General features: G+C 43.9%; 1 protein-coding gene across 1 annotated transcript in view; it reads right to left on the bottom strand.

Annotated features, from left to right (window-relative positions):
• The window catches only part of DNAH6 (dynein axonemal heavy chain 6), a 287841-nt gene that overhangs the window by 47816 nt on the left and 214459 nt on the right, over window positions 1–25566 (bottom strand). The window contains exons 58-61 of the mRNA XM_062208725.1: window positions 20488–20668; window positions 12287–12466; window positions 9358–9591; window positions 4992–5127 (exon numbers count right to left, since the gene is read on the bottom strand). Coding sequence (XP_062064709.1) covers window positions 4992–5127; window positions 9358–9591; window positions 12287–12466; window positions 20488–20668 — 731 coding nt within the window. The remainder of the gene's footprint in view (window positions 1–4991; window positions 5128–9357; window positions 9592–12286; window positions 12467–20487; window positions 20669–25566) is intronic.

Below are 25566 nucleotides of genomic sequence, written 5' to 3'. Positions count from 1 at the left end.
TGCAAATAAAGTCTAAACAGTTCTGAAGAATCAATTTCAAGAAGACTATGAACATAGCTTCCATGATAGAATTAAGTCAGGAAAAATAAAACCATGGGCCCCACATCCTAAGTGCTTTTAAACTAAACAGCATACTTCTAGAATTGAAAGGGCTACATGGGGGGTTGGCACTGTGACACAGGTTAATCCTCCGCCTGCAGCACCGCATCCCATAGGGGCGCCGGTTTGAGTCCTGGTTGTACCTCTTACGATCCAGCTCTCTGCTATGGCCTGGGAAAGCAGTAGAAGATGGCCCAAGTCCTTGGGCCCCACCCACATGGGAGACCTGGAAGAAGCTCCTGGCACCTGACTTTGGATCATGCCTGCTCCGGCCATTGCAGCCATTTCTGGCCATTGTGGCTATTTGGGGAGTGAACCAGTGGATGGAAGAGATCTCTCTTTATCTCCCTCTCTCTCCCTTTCCCTCCCTCTCCCACTCTCTCCTTCCCTCTCCCTCTCCCTCTGCCTCTGCATCTCTCTGTAACGCTTTCAAATAAGTAAAAATAATTAAAAAAAGAAAGGGCTACATTAATAATTAAAATTAAAAAAAAGAAAGGGAGGGGCTGGCCCTATGGTACAGTAGGTTAAAGCCCCAGCCTGCAGTGCGGGTATTCCATATGGGCACTGGTTCGAGTCCCAGCTGTTCCACTTCTGATCCAGGTCCCTGCTAACGTGCCTGGGAATGCAGCAGAGGATGACCCAAGTCTTTGGGCCCCTGCACCTATGAGGGGGAAATGGAAGAAGCACCTGGCTCCGGCTTTGGATTGGATCAGCTCTAACCATTGAGGCCATTTGTGGAGTGAACCAGCAGATGGAAGACTTCTGTCTCTACCTTTCCCTGTAACTCTTTCAAATAAATAAAATAAATCTTAAAAAAAAAAAAACTTGTGGAGACTGGCCGGCGCCATGGCTTAACAGGCTAATCCTCCACCTTGCAGCGCCAGCACACCGGGTTCTAGTCCCAGTCAGGGCACCGGATTCTATCCCGGTTGCCCCTCTTCCAGGCCAGCTCTCTGCTATGGCCCGGGAAGGCAGTGGAGGATGGCCCAAGTGCTTTGGGCCCTGCACCTGCATGGGAGACCAGGAGAAGCACCTGGCTCCTGGCTTTGGATCAGCGAGATGCGCCGGCCGCAGTGGCCATTGGAGGGTGAACCAACGGCAAAAAGGAAGACCTTTCTCTCTGTCTCTCTCATTATCCACTCTGCCTGTCCAAAAAAAAAAAAAAAAAAAAAAAAAAAACAAAACAAAACAAACAAAAAAAACCAAACAAACAAACAAGAAAAAACCAAAACTTGTGGGGAAAACTTAATATAGAATGTTAAAATTCAGAGCAGTTATTTGCCTTAGAAAGAGGGAAAGGATACTATGAAGAAGCATGAAGAGATTCTGGGATGCTGGTACTGTTATGCTTCTTTTTTAAAAAATTGTTTTATTTATTTGAAAGGCAGAGTTACAGAGAGAGAAGGAGAGAGAGCAAGCCAGCCAGCCAGAGATCTTCCATCTGCTGGTTCCCTCCCTGGCAACACTGGTTGGGCCAGGCAGAATCCAGGAGCTTCATGTGTGTCTCCCACATGGGTTCAGGGTCCCAAGTATTTGGGACATTTTCTACCAGTTTCCCAGGTGGATTACTGGGGAGCTGGATTGGAAATGGAGCAGCCAGGACTTGAAACACATCTATATTGGTTGGTGATGTTGCAGGTGGGAGCTTAATCTGCTATGCCACAATAGCAGCCCTTGTTCTATTTTTTCATTTGGGTGCTGCCTCATGAGAGTATATACAGTTTGTACAAATCAACTTGTACAATTTTGACTTGTGTAGATTTTTCTGTGGATGTTATTCTTCAATAAGTTAAAAGTTCCCTATTGAATTTAGCTAAAGCAATACATAAAAGTAAATTCATACTCTCACAATGGACATAATAGTAAAAGTGAAATACTGAAAAATTTCATGGGTTATGCATATATCAACTCAAGATGTTATAAAACTCTTAAGAGTCTGGTAAAGTGCAAGATATAAAATCAGCACACAAAAATCAATTGCCTTTGTATACACAGACAGTTCCATGGCTAAGAAAAAACTTTTAAGATCAGTTCCATTCATAACAGCTACAAAAAATTAAATACCTTGGAATAGATTTATTAGATCTCTACAATGAAATCACAAAACATTAAAGAAAGTTGAAGGAGACAAAAAAATGGAAAAATCTTTCATGTTCATGAATTGGAAGAATCAATATAATCAAAATGTCCATACTATCAAAAGCAATTTACAGATTCAATGCAATCTCAATTAAAATACCAAGGACATTCTTCTCAGATCTAGAAAAAATGATGCTAAAATTCATGTGTAAATACAAGAGATCCTGAATAGCTAAATCAATCTTATACAACAAAAACAGAGCCAGGGGCATCACAATACCCGATTTCAAGACATACTACATGACAGATATAATCAAAACAGCCTGGTACTGGCACAAAAACAGATATGTAGACCAATGGAACAGAACAGAAACTCCTGAAATCAATCCGCGCATCTACAACCAACTTATCTTTGACAAAGGAGCTAAATTCAATCCCTGGAGCAAGGACAGTCTCTTCAGTGAATGACGCTGGAGAAACTAGATCTCCATATGCAGAAGTATGAAACTAGACCCCTATCTTACACCATGAAAATCCACTCAAAATCAATCAAATACCTAAATCTACAAATCGATACCATCGAATTACTAGAGAGCATTTGGGAAACTCTGCAAGTCACTGGCATAGGAAAAGACTTCTTGGAAAAGACCCCAGAAGCACAGCCAATCAAATCAAAATTAGAAAAATGGGATTACATCGAGCTGAGAAGCTTCTGCATTGCAAAAGATACACTCAGCAAAGTGAAAAGGCAACTGACAGAAAGGGAGAACTTATTTGCAAACTACACAACTGATAAGGGGTTAATATCCAGAATCTATAAAGAGCTTATGAAATTCAATAACAAAATAAACAACCCAGTTAAGAAATGGGCAAAGGACTTGAATAGGAATTTTTCAAGAGAGGAAATTCAAATGGCCAACAGACACTTGAAAAAATGATCAGGACCACTAGCCATCATCAGGGAAATGCAAATAAAAACCACAATGAGGTTTCACCTCACCCCAGTCAGAATGACTCACACAGTAATCAACAAACAGCAAATGCTGGTGAGGATGTGGAGAAAAAGGTACTCTAATCTACTATTGGTGGGAATGTAAACTTGTGTAATCACTGTGGAAGACAGTATGGAGATACCTCAGAAATTGGGATATATTGACCTACCATCTATCCAGCTATCCCACTTCTGGGAATTTACCCAAACAAAAAAAAATGAGCATATGAAAGAGTGATCTGTACCCCCATATTTATTGCAGCTCATTTCACAATAGCTAAGATATGGAATCAACCCAGATGTCTATCAGCTGCTGACTGGATAAAGAAATTATGGTGTATATATACTCTATGGAGTACTACTCAGCCATAAAAAATCAAATCTTGTCTTTTGCAACAAAATGGATGCAACTGAGAATCATTATACTTAGTGATATAAGCCAGTCCTGAAAAGACAGACAGCCTATGTCTTCCCTGATCTGAGTTAACTAATAGAGTACCTAAAGTATAATGTATTGGAGTGAAATGGACTTTTTGAGATTCGATGATTGATTGCTTGCATCCCTTGTCTCTTCTGTTGAGGAACAGTGTTTTTACTTCATATTATTTTTTGAACTCTTTTACTCAGTGTAGGGTTAACTTTACACTCATTAAGTAAACTAAAAGTAGATCTTTATAAAAATTAGGAGTGAGAATGGGAGAGGGAGGAAGAAAAATGGTTGGATAGTGTCTGCTAATAATAATTGACAGAATTAAAAAGGAGAGAACGATCCAACATGGGCAGCAGGATACACAGCACACTCGTAGAATGGCAAATGCCCTAAACAGCACTCTGGCCTCAGAATCAGCCCTTAAGGCATTCGGATCTGGCTAAAAAGCCCATGAGAGTTTCTCAGGCATGGAAAGCCAAGACACTGTGGCAAAAAAAAAACAAAAAAAAAAACAAACAAAAAAAACCTAAATGAAAGATGTATGTGAGTGAGATCCCAGTGTAAAGAATGGGCCATCAAAGAAGGAGGTACCTTTCTCTGAAGGGAGGAAAGAACTGCCACTTTGATTATGGCCTTGTCTAAATAAGGTTGGAGTTTGTGAACTCAAGAGGCAGGTCATGACAAGAGCCTCGGGTGATTACTGACGTCATAAATAAGAGTGTCAATTGTTAAATCAGCAACAGGAGTTGCTGTGCACTTGCTCTGCATGTAGGATCTCTGTCCTTAATGTGCTGTGCTATGAGAATTAACAAATAATCTTCAAATAGTACTTTATGCTTTGTGTATCTGTGTGGGTGCAAACTGTTGAAATATACATAGTATATACTAAGTTGATCTTCTGTAAATAAAGATAATTGAAAATGAATCTTAATGAAGAATGGGATGGGATAGGGAGTAGGAGATGGGATGGTTTGTGGGTGGGAGGGTGTTTATGTGGGGGAAAACCGCTATAATTCAAAAGTTGTACTTTTGAAATTTATATTTATTAAATAAAAGTTTTCTAAAAAAAAAAAAAGAAAGAATTATTGGAGTCCAGGCAGGATAGAGGGTAGGGTGGGAAGTATCACTATGTTCCTAAATCTTTATATATAAAACTTATATAACTTAAAAAAAGAAAAAAACTAAGAAATAGAAAATAGATTAATAAACAAAATTAATTTTTTAAAAAAGATGTTGTGAAAACAAATAACCCACAATTTCTTAAAAATAAAATATTTTGAAATATTTTGTTGTGAAAAGTATTAACATTGCAGAAAAGATTAAGGGAAGCATTAGAATTAGGAATCAAGAGCCTGTTTACGATTTCCCTACAGCAGATCCTTGTCATATTACCTATGCGTATGGAAATAGGATGTAACAGTAAGTATTTTGTAAGGCCTTGAAAAACTGGAAATGATTCTTCTAAGTCACAGCAGGCGAACCACGTGGCAGTAAGTAGCCAGGGAGCTTCAGGTTTAGGAGGGCGTTCCTGTTAGAGGACAGAAGAAAATGAATATTAATTCACGAGGATAAACACAAATTACACTTTCACCTTGTCTAAGTGAAAAATCAAGCTGTGATAGCAAGTTAAAAATAATGATTATCCCAGGATAAGTCATAAGATATAGTGAGATAGAAATGGTGTGGAACCAAGTCCACCTGTGGGTTTTTCAGGTTGACATTTACAGAACACATCTATAATAACTTCTTCCACTGAGGTGTTGGAATCCCTCCAAATCATCCATGAGCTGAAATGAACTCTTTTTAAACTCTTGCTGATATTTTGACTTCCTCTCATGAATCATCAATTTTTTTTCCCCAAAGAAACCTTTTAACTTTAAAGAGGTACCCAAGAATGATACATCTTTTGTGAGCACTTGGACATAATTATAATACAGTTCTTAGAGGACCCAGGTCCTGCACGGGGAGTTAGTGCACAGTGACTCTTATTGTTAATTTAACAATTAACACTCTTTTGTGTGAGGTAAGTGATCACCGGCAGCTCTTGACATGAGCTGCTATGGCTATGGAAGCCTTTTGAATTCACAATCTCTGTCAGTATCTAGGTAACGCCATAAGCAAAGTAGAAGGTCTTTCCTCACTTCAGAGAAAAATACCTCCTTCTTTGATGACCACTTCTTTCCACTTCACCAATTTTTTTCTTTTTAAAGATTTATTTATTTACTTGAAAGGTGGAATTACAGAGAGGCAGAGGCAGAGGCAGAGAGAAAGGTCTTCCATGCGCTGGTTCACTCCCCAGATGGCTGCAATGGCCGGAGCTAAGCCAATCCAAAGCCAGGAGCTATGAGCTTCTTCTGGGTCTCCCACTTGGGTGCAGGGGCCCATCTTCCACTGCTTTTCCAGGCAATAGCAGAGTGCTGGATCGGAAGTGGAGCAGCCGGGACTCGAATTGGTGCCCACATGGGACGCCAGCGCTGCAGGTGGCAGCTTTCCCTGCTATGCCACAACGCCAGCCTCACACCAATACACTTAATATCACCTCGAGTGGTGACTCTTTTCCAGAAAGTTTTTAATTTGCTTTGTTCAGATTCAGAGGAATCACTATTTATGGCAGCTATAACTGTGTGAAATATATACTGTAGATAATAAGAAGTGAAACTTGACATTACTCCTTGAATAATGGACTGCAAAATGTAGGTTATGTTAAGAGGCATGAAAACAACATTTATTTCATGTGTCTCTCTGCATCAGAGATGCTGAGTGACCTGGTGCATTATCACTGAGTAGTAATATTTTGGAAGGAACTTTTTATTTTCTGAGCGGTAAGATCTTAACACAGGACTGGTTTCAACTTAAAGCTACAAGCTGCATTGCCTCTAACAAGTCAGTTCGTCCTTGGAAGCTTCCTTCTCCTCTTTAGCTATGAAAGTCCTAGATGGCATCTTCTTCCTGCATAAGGTTTTTTTTTTTTTTTTTTTGTCAACTGAAACATCCGTTGTTAGCGCAGCAACTTTCATCAGCTATCTTAGGTGGAGCTTCTGAATGATATTCTGCAGAGTCTACACCAGCACCTGCACTTCTATGTCATGGAGATGGCTTCTTTCCTTAAACTTCACGAGCCAACCTCTGCTAGCTCCAAACTTTTCTTCTGCAGCTCCCTCTCCTCTTTCAACCTTCCTTGAATTGAAGAGCTGGGGCCTTGGTCTGTGTAGGCTTTGGTGAAGGACATGTTGTGGCTGGTTTGGTGTTCTATCCAGGCCTCTACAACTTTCTCCGTTATCAGCAGTAAGACTGTTTTACTTTCTTATCATTCGTGTGTTTACCAGAGTTGCACCTTCAGTTTCTTTCAGGAACTTTTCCTTTGTGTTCACTGCTTAGCTAGCAGGTGCAACAGGCTGCGATTTCAGCCTATCTTAGCTTTCAACAGGCCTTCCTCACTAGGCTTAATCATTTCTAGCTTTTCAATTATAGTGAGAGCAGTGCAACTCTTTCTCTCACTTAGGCACTTAGAGACCATGGCAGGATTATTAATTGGTCTCATTTCAGTACTGTTGTGTTTTAGGGAATGGGGAGGCCCAGAGAATGAGAGAGAGAGATGGGGAAATAATCATTTTGTGGAGAGTTGGGACATGCGCATTTTATTAAATTTGCCATCTTGTATGGGCACGGCGCATGGCCCTCTGAAATAATTACATTAGTAATATAAAAAATAAATTATTGAAATTCCCAGATGCCTTCATGAGTATTCAGGCACCAACTCACACCTCATAAGAGAGGCTGAGATGGGAAGAGTTCTCTTTTGGCCAAGGACCATGGTTGGGTGTGCTATTCAGGCTTTCTCTCTGGGCAGCCCTCTGGCCCACTCATTATGGGTGTTTCTCTGTGGGAGGTGGCTCACTCTCACTCATGAATATATGCTTCCTCTCTCACTGTTAAGTAAATCCCTACCTGTGTGTGCTACGACACCTTGTTTACAATTCTTATCTCTGTGTGAGGCAAGCAACTGAAATAGAAATTAAGACACCAGCCGCACACCGGGTTTTAGTCCCGGTCGGGGCGCCGGATTCTGTCCCGGTTGCCCCTCTTCCAGGCCAGCTCTCTGCTGTGGCCCGAGAGTGCAGTGGAGGATAGCCCAAGTGCTTGGGCCCCTGCACCCCATGGGAGACTAGGAGAAGCACCTGGCTCCTGGCTTCGGATCAGTGCAATGTGCCGGCCGCAGCACGCCGGCTGCGATGGCCTTTGGAGGGTGAACCAATGGCAAAGGAAGACCTTTCTCTCTGTCTCTCTCTCTCTCACTATCCACTCTGCCTGTCAAAAAAAAAAAAAAAAGACAGCCATGCCCGCTTCATGGTGGAGAGATCTTGCCTGGGCTTGTCCTGCGCACATGGGGCACTGAGAGTCACACAGAAACGTCAAGTCCAGCCTCCCAGTGATGTGCCAAGCTCAAATGCTGGCAAACTGGTGCAGATGTCAGGTCTGTGGGGGAAAAAGGGTGGGGTTCCAGACTGGCAGGGTAGAGTCAAGATCTTAGGCTAGAGCTGAAACTGAAACTGTAGGCCAAGTCTGGAGGCTCATGACTAAGGAACCCTAAGTTTCTGGGCTACTCAGGACACTTGAATGGGCTGGGGCAAATTAGACAAAAGGATAAAAGTGAAGGGGACTACAGCAGAATTCATAGTGCTGTATCACAGGAGGTGACTGTCAAGTCATTGTATTACTTTTTATACTTTGTAATGACACATCTAGGCAAGAGAGGCCACGATGCCACAAATGGTATTGCAAAATCTGTGAATTCCAACTTTTACTGGATTTTTAACAGAAAGAGTCATTTATTTATTTGAAAGACAGAGGGACGGAGGCAGAGAGAGAAAGATTTTTTCTTTTTTTGACAGGCAGAGTGGACAGTGAGAGAGAGAGACAGGGAGAAAGGTCTTCCTTTCCGTTGGTTCACCCTCTAATGGCTGCTGTGGCCGGCATACTGCGCTGATCTGAAGCCAGGAGCCAGGTGCTTCTCCTGGTCTCCCATGGGGTGCAGGGCCCAAGGACTTGGGCCATCCTCCACTGCCCTCCCGGGTCACAGCAGAGAGTTGGCCTGGAAGAGGAGCAACCGGGATAGAATCCAGTGCCCCAACCGAGACTAGAACCCAGGGTGCCAGCGCTGCAGACGGAGGATTAGCCTATTGAGCTGTGGCGCTGGCCAAGAGAAAGATTTTTCATCCACTGGTTCAGCCTCCAAGTGGCTGTAATGGCCAGGGCTGGGCCAGGCTGAAGCCAGGAGCCTGAAACTCCTATGTGAGTGGCAGGGGCCCAAGCACTTGGGCCATCTTTCACTGCTTTCCCAGGGGCATTAGCAGGGAGCTGGATTGGAAGTGGAACAGCCAGAACTCCTACGGGATGCTGGCATTGCACACGGCGGCTTAACCTGCTTCACCACAGTGCTAGCCTTGGACTTTTACTCTTCACATCTGTAAGAGGACCAGCTTTTCAGGGCACGTTCCTATCTATTAGCTGACTGGTCACTGCTGACGTCTCTTTCCGACATGTGCAGACAGCACTGTGAAAGAGGTGAAGCATTACCACAGTACACAGTAGAAGCAGAGCTGGGCAGTAACGGGGCCTCCCGAGCCCCAACTCCCTCTCCACTGGACCACACAGCCAAGTGTGTAACCTTCAGCCACCAGAGTCACCTTGGAGCACTAGCAGGTGCTCGTGGGCTGCATCTAGAACAACCTTCCCCACCTCAGAATGAAACAAGTACCTTTTCCATTCCTGCAGAACCCCGGAGGAAGAAATTCCATTCAGTTTCCGTTAGGAACCCCTGCTGGCGCATGATCTCCACGCAGAGCATGAAGCTGTAGATGAGCTTGTGCTGTTCAAAGAGTCCTCTTGAAATATTGACATAGGCAGTTAGGAGAGTCTGCTCCAGCAGGATGTGCAGGCGATGCTGGAGATCATCTGTCTTCCTGGAACTTTCGATTGTTGTATTGAACAGCTGTGTGAGAGACAACTGCATCAGTATTTCGGATTTAATTTATTCTCTGTAAAGAAAAAAATCCCTGTTCCTACCTTCCGTTTCTTGCCCCCTCTTCCTCTATAGTCAGGGATGAAATAGCAGCACAGGGGGCGAGTACTGTACTACGAAAAAGTCTAGACTCCTTCCCAAACTGCTCTGTAATATTTATTTTCGGCACTCCCCTTTCTCTCCTACTTTTCAGAAATGGATAAATACGTTCTTGACATTATTTAAAGGGGATCATCATGATATGAGACAGAAAATTTCAGAAAGTGGAGGTGACCTGGCAGGACCAGTTTTCTCATCTCCAACTCAGAGTTGATACACCCTTAACTGTGGGGTAGGAAATGTAAGGGCAAGGAAGGTTATATACTGTTCTTAACACTTCCCCAAGATAATTTTTTAAAAGAGAGGAAGGAGAGGGAGGAGAGGGAGGAGAGGGAGGAGAGGGGGCAGAGGGGGGAGGGGGGGAGGGGAGGGAGAGGAGGGAGAGGAGGGAGAGGAGGGAGATTGATTTTCCAGCTGCTGATTCTCTCCCCTAATGGCCGCAACAGATGGAGCTGGGCCATGATGAAGCCAGGGGCTAGTAACTCCACCTGCTCCACCTGGTTCTCCCACGTGGGTGGCAGGGGTCCAGATGTTTGGCCCATCCTCTGCTGCTTTCCCAGGCCCACGAGCAGGGAGCTGGATGGGAAACGGAGCAGCCGGACTCCAACTAGAGCTCTGAAATGGGATGCCGTGGTTGTAGGGAGCAGCTTAACCCCTCTGTGCCACAATGCTGGCCACCCCCCAACACAATTCTCATTTTAAAAAAGCTTTATTTTTGTTTGAGAGGCAGAGTGATACACAGAAGAGGGGGAGAGAGAGAGAAGAGAGAAAGAGAGAGAGATGCTTTCCATCTACTGGTTCACTCCCTGTATGGCCAGGGCTGGGCCAGGATGAAGCCAGGAGCCCAGAGTTCCATCCTGTTTTCCTATGTGGGTGGCTGGGGCCCAAGTACTCAGCCATCATCTGCTGCTTTCCCAGGAACATTAGCAGGGAGCTGGATCGGTTTAACCTGCTATGCAACAGCAAGTGGTGGCTTAACCTGCTGTGCAACAGTGCTGTGTATCTCCCGACTCCCCAAGATAATTCTTAGGGTATAGAAAGAATGTGCTAGGATTCACATTGAAATTAAGAGAAACTGATCTTTAAAGGACACTTCCACCCTCATTCCCACCTGGAAAGTTTGAGAGCAGGCCCCTACCCAAACATGTCCCACCTTACAAGGACGCTGGGAAGACAGGAGTTGAAGGATGGGGTATGGGAGGGTCACAGGTAGCCTTACCCATTTCCTGCAACTCCCGAGAAGTGTGGAAGGCAGAGCTAAGATGTGTGAGGAAGCTGGGCAGAGCCTGAAACCATGGCCCTGCCTGGAAGCCACGGGGTAGGGGGCATCACAGCAGAGACTGCAGGAAGCTCCAACAGGGTCTAGAGGGGCAGCTGGCTCATGTCTCAGGACCCACAGCCTGAGGGGGCAATGTGAGAGGCAGGCCTGCCCAGTCCCTCGGACCAAGATGCGTTGCTCCTGGGCTGACCAGACAGAACAGAACAGACTAAAAGCTGGAAGGCCCCTGAGAGGCCCAAGGCACATCAGGGCCAAGAAGTGTACTTTACGCCCCCCCCCCCCCCCCCCCAGCTTTGCACTGCCATTGTCAGGCTTCTCTGCTATCCCTTCTGCCTCCATGATGGGATGCAAGGGGAAAACAGTCTGATTGCGTCAGTCTCCTCCCCCAAAGACAGCTCTCCCTTCCCCCACACTGAAAGGACTGGAGGAAGCACACCATTACTGTAGAGGATTCAGAAAGTCCTCGTTGATTCTCCTGAAAATTGGGTCAGCAGAAGATGGCAGAGTTGTAGGCTGGAAGACCGCTGGGAATGCAGTGTTAGGAAAAGGCCCCCGGCAGCTGGAAACTCTGGGGCCAAAGAAGGGTGGGGATGGCTCCTGGAGAGGCGTGCCGAGTTTTTCTGTGGCATCAGCAAAGCAAGTTCTCGTCTCACTCCGGGAAGTCTTCACTGCCAAAACTTTGGGACACTGAATTTGCTTTTGGGACAACGGAATGGTGCTGCAAAGGGCACGAGGGGGTGAGAACCTCACATATGTGATAAAACAAGAAAGTAAACAGTCCTATGGTGACTGTGGGAAAGGAACAAAGGAAAGAGATCCTTTTAAGCCAGAGCCAGGGCTTGGGGAGGAATCTGTTATATCAACAGTTCTGGGAAAAAAAATCCCAGAGGCCAGTTTGGTTAAGTTCAGTGCTATGAGGCCCTTGAGCTGCAACACTGGGAACATTAACAGTGGCAAGGAAGCCAGACGGCTGCAGAGCAAGCTTAAGGAAACAGCACCAAGTGGTGACTCCTGGAAGAAAAAAGAAAAGCAATTGAGAAGGGAGATGAGTGAGGGGGCTGAGGAAGCCAAGAGACAGGGAAGGTTGCCAGCAACTTTCTCCTCTTCCTCTGTAGAGGACTCCGTGGGGGGACCCGCCCTTGAACTACGTATCTGGACCCCAACTCCTGGAGGATTTTATTCCATAACTGGACTCACAGCTTGTCTCAGGCAAGAAACAACAGGGTTTAAAGGGAAGCCAGAGACAGGAGAGAGGAATTTCACTGACAACAGCAGGAGCACGCTCACCTGTTTAAAATATTTTAACGAATACTGGTACATGGGGTCTATCTCTGAGAGGCTTGCAATGACGAAGTACATCACGGAGCCCTGGGTGGCCACCGGCCGGTACTTTTCTCGTGCGACGTTGATCATCTGCTCCGTGGACTCTGCTTCTTTCAGCCTGGTTTTAATGGCGCCGGACGTGATCTGAACAAACATACAGTAAAATTCTTAGGGATCGGTTTCTGAGAAATAGCAGAATTTTTGGAATGTCACTCAGTCAGGTCTAAGGAACATGGGCAGAATGAGTTAGTGATTATAATGAGGGGGTCCCAGAAGGAATAACTGAGCCTCAGGTCTCGGGGACCCTCGTCTGACTCAGCCGACATCATTCCTTCCAGAGTTAGGAATGGGCAGAGGGGGATGGGCAATATGGTAGCCCTGGAGAAAGTGGAGCCATGCTCTTCTGAGATGCACGTCTCAGTTCCCTCTGCGATGTCAGCGCCAACACAGTCCACTTAATTCTTCCCTTGCTTCCCTGTGAGAAGTCCAGGGCACAGAAAGCAAACAGGGAAGGGATACTGAGGAAAATGCCCAACTGAGGGGGCTGGAGAGAAGCCGGAAGGAAAAGGTACTGCAGCTCAACCTGAAAAACCCATGGTTTCCCTTTCTTGGGCCCTCCCCCCCACAACTTTTCAGTTGTGGATATACCTAGGTGGCGATATCCTTCGTCTGCCGCCGGCAGCAACAACCGCGCTCCCCGCCCAGATCCCAATGTCCCTTTATGCTGATATCGTCCAATCAGATGAAAGGGCGCGTATAGCCTCAGATCGAAAGTTCATCTGTTTCACCTGGTTCTTCCTAGTTGTTTATGCAGAGTCCATTCTGTTTCATCTGTTTCACCTGCTTGTTTTTGTAGGCCTTGTGGTCCACCGATTGCTGCAAACTATGTAGATGAGGAGGTTCTCACAGGTGGCCAGCCTGCGGTTCCCCACAGGTGTCTTAACTGGCATTTAACTGCTTGGCTAGATGTCCACCCCTGAGACATTTTTAAATAAGGATTCTGGGAGTTGAGGGGAATTTAAGCTCTAGGTAGGAAGTGGCAGGAAATACAGGCAAAGAACAATCAGCCCAATCTCTATGCTAAAGAAAAAATGTCTCAAAGGCAACTCTTTGCAAAGAAAGAAAGAAAGAATCTTATACATGAAGATGGCAGTCAAAATGCATGCATGTACCTCCACTCCCTACTGAAAGGGGGGTTGAAAAAGCAGTGTGAATTCATGAGGATAGAGAATGGAAGAGGAAATATCAATAAAATATTGGGAACTAGGGAGCAGACAGAAAAGTGGAAGTGGTCTACCAGACCCAGGAAAGTGGATTCTCAAGATGGACAAAGGGAAAAAGTCAAGGAATCACTGAGTTTGTGAAACAGAAGCTTCCCCAAAGACTTAGGAGTTAGCCACAAGCACTTCTGGAAATGGGAAGGGCCTAAAGCAAGAACTGATTTTAAGTCCTCCAGTGCTCTCCCCGACTCCATCCAGCCAGCGGACTGCCCTGTCCCTACCTGGGTAGGAAGATCGAAGTTTCCTCCTGAAGAAAATGAGTTTTCTGAAGGCAGCCAGGCACAGTCGAGTGCCAGTACCATTAGTGGAAGCAGAGCTACCAGGTGGATGTGTGCACACTGGATCTGCCTTTATGAAGGGAGCCAGGGGTGGGGGGGAAGGCAGGCACGGTGGCTTTTTATAACAAGCCTTATAGAAGTCTTTTATTCTTTAAGCAATTTGCATGTAAAACCTTGATGGAAAAAAAGGGATCAATAATCAACTTCCAGAAATTAAAAACCAAGAATGAATAAAAAGAGGATCAAGAGACCCACGAACAACTAAGCAAAAGGAAGAAGGAAATGGGACACCCAGCATTACTTGTTTATTATTTCAATACCGAGATCTAAAGAGACTGTAGGACACTAAGCAGTCAATCATTTTGACACTAACAAAAGGCAAAGAATATAACCTTGAGTGCTCCTTTTTTAGTAAAGTCAAAGGGACATTTTAGTTAATTACCCTTTTTCTTCAATGAAAATAATTTGTAGGTTGTGCTCCTAACATACACTTTCTGAATGATGACTTGAATCTGAGAAATAATTCACTGTAAGATTACATGCTTAATGTTAAACTACCTTTTACTATAGCACATTTTTAGTGAATACCAATTAGGTTAAGTGCCATGTTTAACCCTTGGAGAAGGAATTCCAAGATCATCTCGTCACAGAATCTTGCTGCACAGAACTTAACCTAACAAGAGGTAGGACATGCAATTGGATCACTTCGGAATATGGTAAATATCAACAAGTGCTGTAGCAGAGGCTCAGATAAAGTGCTACAGAAATTATGAAGAAGAGGAGATCAATTCCAGCTGGAAAAACCAGGGAGGCTTCCTGGAGCAGGTGGCATTAACATGAATTTATTAGTGTGCTTTCCTTTCAACTTATAACTTTCCCCAGTTCTTTATATGACATGCTTTATTGAAAGAACGCAGAGGAGATGAGAGATAGACTTGTCTACAGTTTCTCTTCTCTGGTTGGTACAGAGGCCTGGCAGCCAGGTGCATGCTTTGTGTGTCCTCCCTGCAAGCTTCCAGATGGCCCCAATTCTTGCTTTAAAGCCCTAATGGCTGAGTAGGGAAAAGATGTGCTGATTCTGACCAGGGGAATATAGCAGAAGAAACGCGGAGGAAGTGAATTTCCAGGGGAGATTTAGAGAGAAGTTTGCAGTGGAAACTCCACAGAAAGAAGAAGAATGCCATGCAGCAGTGTGGAAAGTGCTGATGTGCAGCAGTGAGCAGGGCACCACACCCAAATCACACATCTGGGAGCTGGAGGAGACACCAGCGTCTGAGAGCAAAGTGGGAGCAGACCGTGGCGGCCCGTGCCACTGGTGATGTAGCATGAGGGAGAACCTTACGGACCACACTGAGTCTGGCCTGGACCCATAGCAGAGGGGCAGGGTACTCACCTAATCCAACAAATGAAAAACACAGTTCTTTTTCTCCATGCCCCCAACAAGGGCACTAGGCAACCGATGGGGACAAGGCTACATCTTGACACCAGTAGAGGCTGCGGTGGCTCTCATGCATGTGACCAGGGAATTATATGGAGGGAGAAGGCCACATTTCCCACAGATTTTGAGTCTGGCTGGAAGGGCTGACAGGGGAGTTGGTACCCTCTTAGGATTGTAGGTGCCCCCATCCTCTCAACCTATCACAGGCTCTGGGGCACAAACTGCCAAGGCAGCTGGCTCTGGAAGCGATTCTGCTCTCTGTGTGGATGGGGGAGGCCCCTGGGGCAGACACAGAAATTCTCTGTACCCTATGACTGTGAGAGCACTGTGCACTGTGACTGTGGGAATTCTGTGACTGTATGATAGGGTGGGGGGTATAGCTGGATCTCTTGACAATCACTGTGTCTGGTAGCAGAGGCTCAGAGCTCCATGACCACTGGGGTGGATCATTGTAGAGGGTTCCTTGCTCACACTGAGGGCTACACAGATCCTTTGTGTGGTTTATGAGCCAGCATGGATGGGAGTTGTACCCATTGTTGGATAGCCCTAGTGAGACCAGTCTGCAGTGGGAAGAGCCTGGCATGAGCCTGACTTGGAGCCCTGTGGGAGACGGTATACCTGCCAAACTAGAAGAGAAAAAAAGGAGCATGTTTCTCACCCCCTGAACACCCTGCACTGGCATCCTGTAACAAGCCAAGAGATGGTGGGTGCCATTTTGGACATATCTAACAGCTTAGCTAGCTCATGTCTGCGTGTCCAGCAACTAGAGGAGTGGAGACACCTTAGTCTGGTTGGGAGAACTGACAGGGGGTGGGTGCTCATGACTGTGGGAAGCTTGTGAGCTTGTGTGCTGTGAATATACTGTGGCTGTGTAGGAGGGTGCAGGGCATGGCTGGGACTTTGGGTAGTCACTGTGGGTGGCTCTACATGCTTGGGGCTCCCTGGTGAAGGTCATTGCTGTGGGACCCGTGTTCATACAAAGGACTGCACAGATCCTTTGTGTGGCTCTTGGGGCTGTGCAGATGAACATTGTACCCAGAGGGGCTGACACCCAGGCACTGGTCTCATTTGAGTAGAAGAGATGACATGACACTACACCACTGAAGCAGAGCAAACCTACCTTCTAATTTAAAAAAAAATATTTACCATGCCCACTTAAGTGTCACCTTGGACACTCCCTTCACCCTAGAGCACTGAACAGAGAGCTCCCTGTCCACACCCACCACATACCTCAGGGTATTCACTGAAAAAGCAGACACTCCACTAAGCCACAGAGGAATAGTCCAAAAATAAAAGTCATCACAGGGAAAAAAAAACAAAACAAATATCTCTACAAATGGGAAATAATAAACATAGCAACTCAAGAAACAAGAATAAGGAAGACAACATGCTGCACCCAAAAGAACACAACACCTCAATACTAGAATGTGAAGATGACGAGACTGAAGAAATGCCAGAAGTGGAATTCAAACACTTGATCATAGGATTACTTAGAAGTAATCAGAAGCAAATCCACAAACTAATGAAATCTGTATATTACATGAAAGAAAATTTCTCATATGAAACAGATCTTAGAGAAATCAAAATGAAATCTTGGAAACAAACAATTTAATAGAACAAATGAAGACTTCAATGGAAAGCCTTAACAACAGACTTGGTGAAACAGAAGAAAGAATATATATCTAAGTTAGAAGACAAAACTCTGGACTGGTGCTGTGGCATAGTGGGTAAAGCCAGCCTCTATATTGCCAGCATCCCATATGGATGCTGGTTCGAGTCCCAGCTGCTCCACTTCCAATACAGCTCTCTGCTGTGGCCTGGGAAAGCAGTGGAAGATTGCCCAAGTCTTTTGGCCCCTGAACCCATGTGGGAGACTTGGAAGAAACTCCTGGCTTCGGATTGGTGCAGCTCTGGCCATTGTTGGAGTGCCGGAGTTTTGGAGAGTGAATCAATGGATGGAAGACTTACTCTCCCTGCAATTCTCTTTCAAATAAATGAACATATCTTTTTTTTTTAAAAGATAAATCTCTGGAAATTTTACATTCAGACCAAAAATAAGAAGAGGAAATTAGAAAACTAAAAAATACTGTTGGGATACTATCAGATATCCACAATAAGGGTTCTGGGAGTTCCTGAAGGTGTGGAAAGCGAGAAGGATTATAAGGCCTTTTTAGTGAAATAATAACAGAAAACTTCTCTAATTTGGAGAAAGAAAGAGACATCCAAGTACAGGAAGCACATAGAACTCCTATAGACATGACCAGACAAGATCTTCACCACAACACATTGTAGTCAAACTCTCCATAGTAAAACATAAAGAGAGGATTCTAAAATGTGCACGAGAGAAACACCAGATTACTTTCAGAGGAGCTCCAATTTGACTCACAGCAGACTTCTCATTAGAAACCCTACAGACTAGGAGGGAATGGTGAGATATAGCCCAAATCTTAAGAGAAAGGAACTGTCAACCCAGAATATAATAGCCTGCAAAGCTTCCATTTATGAATGAAGGTAAAATAAAGACCTTCCATTACAAACAGAAATTGAAAGAATTTGTCACCACCCATTCAGCCCTACAAGAGATGCTTAAGGATGTGCTGCACACAGAAACACAGAAACATGGTCATCACTATGAAAGAAGATAAAAGAAGAAAATCTCTCAGTAAAAGTTCAAAAGGAAATTCAAAGTAAAAAATAGGAATATTCTTGGAAAAATGGCAGGGTAAAGTCATTACTTACCAATAGTCACCTTGAATGTAAATGGCCTCAACTCTCCAGCTAAAAGACACAGACTGGATGAATGGATTGAAAAAGAAAACCCATCTATTTGCTGCCTACAAGAAACACATTTCAACAAAAAAGATACGCATAGACTGAAAGTGAAAGGGTGGAAAAAGATATTCCATGCCAACAGAAACCAAAAAAGAGCTGGAGTAGCCATCCTAATATTAGACAAAATAGACTTTAACACAAAAACTGAAAAGAGACAAAAAAGGGCACTATGTAATGATTAAGGGATCAATTCAACAGGAAGATGTAACTATTATAAATGTATACACACCTAATTACAGGGCACCTGGCTATTTAAAAGAAATGTTAAGTGATCTAAAGGGAGACATAGACTCAAATACAATAGTATTGGGGGACTTTAATACTCTGTTTTCAGCAATGGACAGATCAACCGGACAGAAAATCAGCAAGGAAACAGCAGAGTTAATTGACACTATAGACCAAATGGATCTAACAGATATATACAGAACTTTTCATCCTACAACTGCATACACATTCTTCTCACCAGTGCATGGAAGTTTTTCTAGGATTGACCGCACACTAGGCCATAAAGCAAGTCTCAGCAAATTCAGATTCAAAATCATACCATGCATCTTCTCTGCCCCCAATGTCATGAAGCTGGAAATCAACAACTCAGGAATCTAGAGCATATGCAAACACATGGAGACTGAACAACATGCTCTTGAATGGACAGCGGGTCATTGAAGAAAAAAATCAAGATAAATAAAAAAAATTTCTGCAAACAAATAAAGATGACAATACAACATACCAAAACTTATGAGATACAGCAAAAGCAATGTTAAGAGGAAAGTTTATAGCACTTGGTGCCTACATCAAGAAGTTGGAAAGGTACTAAATAAATGAACTATCAATGCATCTCAAGGATTTAGAAAAACAACATCAAACCAAGGCCAAAACTAGTAGCAGAAAAGAAATAGAGAATAAACAAAATTGAAAAAAAAACTATATGAAAGATCAGCAAAATGCAGAGCTAGTTTTTTGAAAAAATAAACAAAATTAATAAATCATTGGTATAACTAACCAAAAAAAGACCCAAATCAATAAAATTAGAGATGAAAAAGGAAATGTAACTACAGACACCACAGAAATAAAAAGAATCATCAGAAATTACAACAAATTGCAGCTCAATTCACAATTCCTTAGATATGGAATCAAACCAAATGCCCTGTCTACTGAAGACCATATAAGGAAATGATGGGATATATACAGCAGGGAATACTACACAGTGGTAAAAAAAAATCCAGTTGTTTGCAACAAAATAGACAAAAATGGAAAACAATACTTAGTGTAAGTAAGCCAGTCCCAAAAGGACAAATACCATATGTTCTCCCTGACCTGTGATAACTAATAGAGCACCTAAAAGGTAATCTATAGAAGTGAAATTGACACTTTGAGAAGCAATGAATTTGAACAGCATTGTCTCAACAGCTGAGGAACAGTTTTTTTTTTGTTGTTGTTTCCATACTATTTGTTGAACTCTTTACTTAACATAAAGTTAATCATATGTGTATAAAGTTAATAGAAAATAGATCTTAGTAAAAAAATAAGAATGGGGAATAGGAGCGGGAGGAGGAAGAGGGAGGAGAGGGCATATACGATGGGAAGAATCACCATGTTCCTAAAGCTGTAACTATGAAATGTATGAAGTTTTGCATTCTGTAAATAAAAGGTTTTTGAGAAAAAATTCACAAATCAATAAATGTGGTACATTACATTAACAAATTGAAGAATAAAAACCATATGGTTATGTCAATAGATGTAGATAAAGCATTTGATAAAATATAACACCCTTTTATTGTAAAAGCCTTAAGCAAATTGATATAGAAAGAACATTCCCCAACACAATAATATATGACAAATCCACAGTCAGAATCTTATTGAATGGATGAGAGTTGGAAGCATTTCCACTAAGACCTGGAACCAGAGGAGAATGCCCACTTTCACCATTACTATTCAATATAGTCCTGGAAGTTTTAGCCAGAGCCATTAGGCAAGAAAAAGAAATCAAAGTGATACATATTGGAAAGGATGAAGTCGAATTATCCCTATATAAATCTGTGTATGGGGGAACCAAAAGACTCCACTAAAAGCCAATTAGAACTCATAAGAGAGTTGGTTGGGTATAGTTATCTCAAAAACTAAAAAAGAGGCAGAAAGAAAGATAGTAGGAAAGAGAGGGAGGGAGGAAGGAAGAGAATATCGTTATGTTCTTAGTCTTTTATCTATAAATCATTTTGAATCTGCTAAAAATTAATATTGAAATGAAAATTGAAACAAAAGCCCATGTAAAACTCTCAAAGACTGTAGCTGTAACTTTTGAAGGAATACATTTTGCATGAATATAAAAAAAATACTTGCCTTTGAATCCTGGAGTGTGTCGATAAGTTCTTCATTGTCCAGTATATTTCCTTCAGATGTGAAAAGCATTTTCAAGATTTTCTCTTCAATAGCTTTTAGCTGGTTTTTATCACTGTTGATCCTTACAATAAGCTTGATTCTTTGTTCTTCCAGCTCGGGTTTCTCGAGCCGCACCACGTCACTGGAACCAAAGTTGGAATACCGAGATTATGTCTGTGTTGGTGTTCTGAAGTTGACTGTTTTTTTTCCTTCCACTTATAATAGCTGTTACTCTGAACACTCTTTAGCTGAGGATTCACGCTAATGGAATCTAAAGGCACAATGTCGCTTTTCTTTGCTGGGTTTACACAGTGGCTTTTTGCTAACCATGAGTCAGTTCTGATTCTTCATCTTGTACTTCAGACCCTGGCCCTCGGCCACAGTTCCCACAGCTTCTACTCATCTGAGAAAAGGCTGCTCAATACCCTTTAATCATTCATTTATTTTCTGTCTCTAATGCTTTCTTGTGTCAAGTTGAGGATAGTGCCTGGAACGTTTAGTACCAGCATGGGAAATTTCAAAGTGCCACTACCACTATGAAATTATTCTTTAAGTCTTAATATATAGATTATTAACTGCATGAAAGCAATCCATTCTTATAGAAAGAAATATATAAAATAAGTTCCTGTTCATCATCCCCATCTCCAAACCTAATCTTTCCCTAGGGGTAACCATTATTTGACAAATCCTTCTCTAGCACTTTCTCTATTTGTGTATTTATATGTGCACTGACATGAAGTAAACTCAGATACACTGTTAAATGAGAAAATACTGTAAAATAATAGTTACAATCTGATATCTATATCTATCTATATCTCATTAACTGTGAATTCTGTGTGCCCCAAGTGACATATTTATGATGTTGATTCCTTCCATTTCTAAACTTTTTTTGTCTCTCCAAATAGTCAGGTCTTCATCCATGAAGCCATTCCTGACAGCCTTTTTCATCTTTTATTTTCTTTAAAATGATTTATTTATTTGAAAGACAAAGTTGGAGAGAGAGAGAGAGTGAGAGAGAGAGAGAGGGAGGAAGGTCTTCCATCCATTGATTCACTCCCTAAATGATTGCAATGGTCAGAGCTGAGCTGATCTGAGGCCAGGAACCAGGAGATAGGAGCTTCTTCCTGGTCTCCCATGTAGGTGCAGGGACCTAAGGACTAGGGCCATCTTCCACTGCTTTCATAGGTGTACTAGGGAGCTGGGTTGGAAGTGGAGCAGCCATGACTTGAACTGGTACCCAAATGGGACGCTGGTGTTGCAGGCTGAGGCTTAAACCTGCTATGCCACAGCATCGGCCCCTCCTGACTAGCTTTAGAAAAGCTCTGTCCTTGTCTAAGCATATGAACTTACATCTCTCTTCATTTCACTTTAGCAATTTGCTCCCAGCCCTCTGTGGGAGCTCATCTGTACTAGGCATCACTCTGTGCCAGTACCCTAAGAGTTTTACGTGGATTATTTATTTTAATACTGTGAAGACTCCCACGGGGTGGGCATTGTGGCAGCATGCAGAGGAACAAAGAGAACCTAGTGGGTTAATTTCTGAGGTCATGTGGCTAGGAGGAGCTGAACTGGGCGTGCACTGGGGTCTGCTGGCTCCAGGGCATGCACTGTGATGAATACAGTACCGTGTACTTACTCACATAGAGCTGATTGTTACATGCATGCTGAGTTCAGACACCTTACAAGTTACTTTCTATAGGCTGGTGCCGTGGCTCAACAGGCTAATCCTCTGCCTAGTGGCGCTGGCACACCGGGTTCTAGTCCCGGTCGGGGCGCCGGATTCTGTCCCGGTTGCCCCTCTTCCAGGCCAGCTCTCTGCTGTGGCCCAGGAGTGCAGTGGAGGATGGCCCAAGTCCTTGGGCCCTGCACCCGATGGGAGACCAGGAGAAACACCTGGCTCCTGCCTTCGGATCAGTGCGGTGCACTGTCCGTGGCAGCCATTGGGGGGTGAACCAACGGCAAAGGAAGACCTTTCTCTCTGTCTCTCTCTCTCTCTCACTGCCCACTCTGCCTATCAAAAAAACAAAAAAAAGTTACTTTCTATAAAAAAATCAGCTCCTCAAATCCAATTGGTTAGAGAATATTTTCAGAAAAGAGGAGTTGGAAGAATTTTGAAAGGAAAAATGATCTTAGGAAACTGCTCGAGAGAAGCATCAGTCAGTTAGGCAAGTGGAGAACCAGAAAGGACAGCCCGGGAGGACTGTGAGGCCAAGTAAGAGAATCTGGAAGAAGAAAGGAAGGCTGAAGGAGGCAGGCTCCCAGGGTGGCTTGAAAGAATTCCCTGAAGTTGACAAGGGTCCTTGTCTCACCCCAGGACTGAAGACCCGTGGTTGTCAGTCTCTGGGAGGCAGGGATAGGAGATGCTTCAGCATTCAAATTGTGAGGGCCCTGCAGAAAGCTGCGATGAGCAGCAGTGCAGTGAGGATGTGCTGCCTGCCCACGAGCTCATCAGGGCGGAGGGCAAACCAGCCAGTGACGGCTGCCAGACCCAGCAGACCTAGCTGCACCGCACACTGGCTGCAGGCTCCGCCTCCTTTTTCAGTGCCATCAGCTGGCAGAAACAGCAGGAAGATTCTGCACCCCATGACAGTCTCAGCACTTCCTTGTTCTCATCAGGCTACGTCTCCATGTCCCAGGCTGTCGGTTTAGTGACACGGCCAAGCTCAACTATACATAGGAATAAACGAGTCTGCAAAATGTTCAGCCATGTCCTTGGAATATGTCCATAAAACGAGGGCAAAATACCCTTTAGTTGGGAAAGAAGTTAAAGTGGGTAGAAGTTAAGCAAGTTAGTAGCTGGCAGACTAATTCCCAAAAGAAACAGAGAAAGTGAGACTTAAGGGGCTGTCACTATGGTGAAGTGGGTAAAACCGCTGCCTGCAGTGCCGGATCCCATATGGGCATTGGTTCGAGTCTCGGTTGCTTTACTTCTGACCCAACTCTCTGCTATGGCCTGGGAAAGCAGAAGATTGCCCAGGTCCTTGGGCCCCTGCCTCCACATGGGAGATCCAGAAGCAGCTCTTGGTTGCTGGTTTCTGATTGGCCCAGCTCCAGCCATTGCGGCCATTTGGGGACTGAACCAGAAGATGGGAGACCTCTCCCTCTTTCTATCTCTGCCTTTCAAACAAATAAATCTTTAAAAAAAGAGACTTAAGCTCATTAATGATAAAAAGGGTAAGTCAGAATGATCTTAACTTGAACATAAAAGATTTTTTTTTAACATGGATCTTAATTCTATTTTCCTTTAGGGTTAATGAATATACATACACATTTGGTTATATATCAAAAAGTTTCTAGGGAAAAAAAAACAAACCCAAAAGATACTTGCCTTCAGCATGCTTTACATGTGATTAAATCCCCATTTCTCAAAAATAGGATTATCAGTTGTTTATATAATCATCAGAATTAATCAAGAGGCAAAAACTCTAAGATATTACAATAATACTGATGGCTATTAAATACCATATATGCTCTTTGTCTCTGTCTCTCTCAGTCTCTCTGTCTCTTGATCTCTCTCTCTCGCTCTATTGATCTCTCTCTTACACTTTCCTTCTCCCTCTTTTCCTTCTTTGCCCCTTCCCTCTGGTCTGTCTGGTTACCCCAATAAACGCTTTCCCTTACTCTGGTGTGTGGTGTGTTTTGTGGCGGCCTAATATTGGTGCCGTGACCCAGACCAGGCTCTCCTAGTGACTTTGCTCTCCCTTCAGGGATCTCTGGGCTGGTTTGGGGTCCTGGATTTCTGCCAGTCACAAAACACACCCTGGAACTCCTTCCACACCACTGAACACTTAGTGATCTCCATCCACACACTGGCCTTCGACATTCTGAGTGTTAAAGGAGGTGATAATGGAATGAACCAAGGCCCTCACCAACCAGGCAGTCAACCAAATGTTGCTACAGGGATATATTTGGCTCCCCATCCAGGAGACAGCGGCTTGAGACATCGCCCCATGCCAGCAGAGAGTATCTTGTCACCACATGTCAGCAGGGAGTAGCTCTAAAGAAAGATCATCATTCCTCTACCCCTGCTGGACTTTTGGGACTAATATAATCCCATACAATTCTTGCTTTATAAAAAACAAAAGGGGGGAATGTTAAAAAAAATCACATACATGGCTGGTGCCGTGGCTCAATAGGCTAATCCTCCGCCTGTGGTGCCGGCACCCTGGGTTCTAGTCCTGGTCGGGGCGCTGGATTCTGTCCCAGTTGCCCCTCTTCCAGGCCAGCTCTCTGCTGTGGCCTGGGAATGCAGAGGAGGATGGCCCAAGTCCTTGGGCCCTGCACCTGCATGGGAGACCAGGAGAAGCACCTGGCTCCTGGCTTTGGACCAGCGCGGTGCGCTGGCCACAGCGCGCAGGCTGCAGTGGCCATTGGAGGGTGAACCAAAGGCAAAGGAAGACCTTTCTCCTTGTCTCTCTCTCACTGTCCACTCTGCCTGTCAAAAAAAAAAATCACATACATATATATGTAACATGAGGATGATTCTAACAGTTGTGGAAAAATGGAGTTAAAAAATAAATTCATGTTGGTTTAAAAAATTTGAGACTCATGAATAGTTTTTAATTTCATAATAAGCATTTTCTATGAGCTTTGTGAAATCATTACATTTGACGAGCCTCCAAAAAAATCTCATGGAAAATACCTATTATGAAAACACAATGCATGGGTTTAAATTTCTTCGTACTAAAACAAAATTATATTTTAATTCCAGTTTTCCATAAACCACTTTTAAAGGACCCTTGCATAGGCTTGCTGTGGTTTGGTTACAGTTTGAGTGTGTCCCCCAAAGGTTTATGAGCAGAAGCTTGGTCCTCAGGGTGGCAATGCTGGGAAGTGTGGAACCTCTAAGTGTGTGTGCATGTGGGGGGGTGACTGCAGGTGATTCCGTTACCGGAGACACTGCCTCAGAAGGGACTAATGAAGTTCTCAGGGTTAGTTCCCAAGCCCCTGGTTAGTTCCCAAGAGAGTCAGTTGTTACCAGGGAGCAAGCCTGGCCTGTGAGCTGCTCTCACTTCCGGTTCTCTCCATCATCTCTTCTGC

Source organism: Lepus europaeus, chromosome 13 (genome assembly GCF_033115175.1).
Source record: "Lepus europaeus isolate LE1 chromosome 13, mLepTim1.pri, whole genome shotgun sequence".
NCBI lineage: Eukaryota > Metazoa > Chordata > Mammalia > Lagomorpha > Leporidae > Lepus > Lepus europaeus.
The sequence above is the reverse complement of the archived record's forward strand: the minus strand, read 5'-3'. Positions and strand labels throughout refer to the sequence as shown.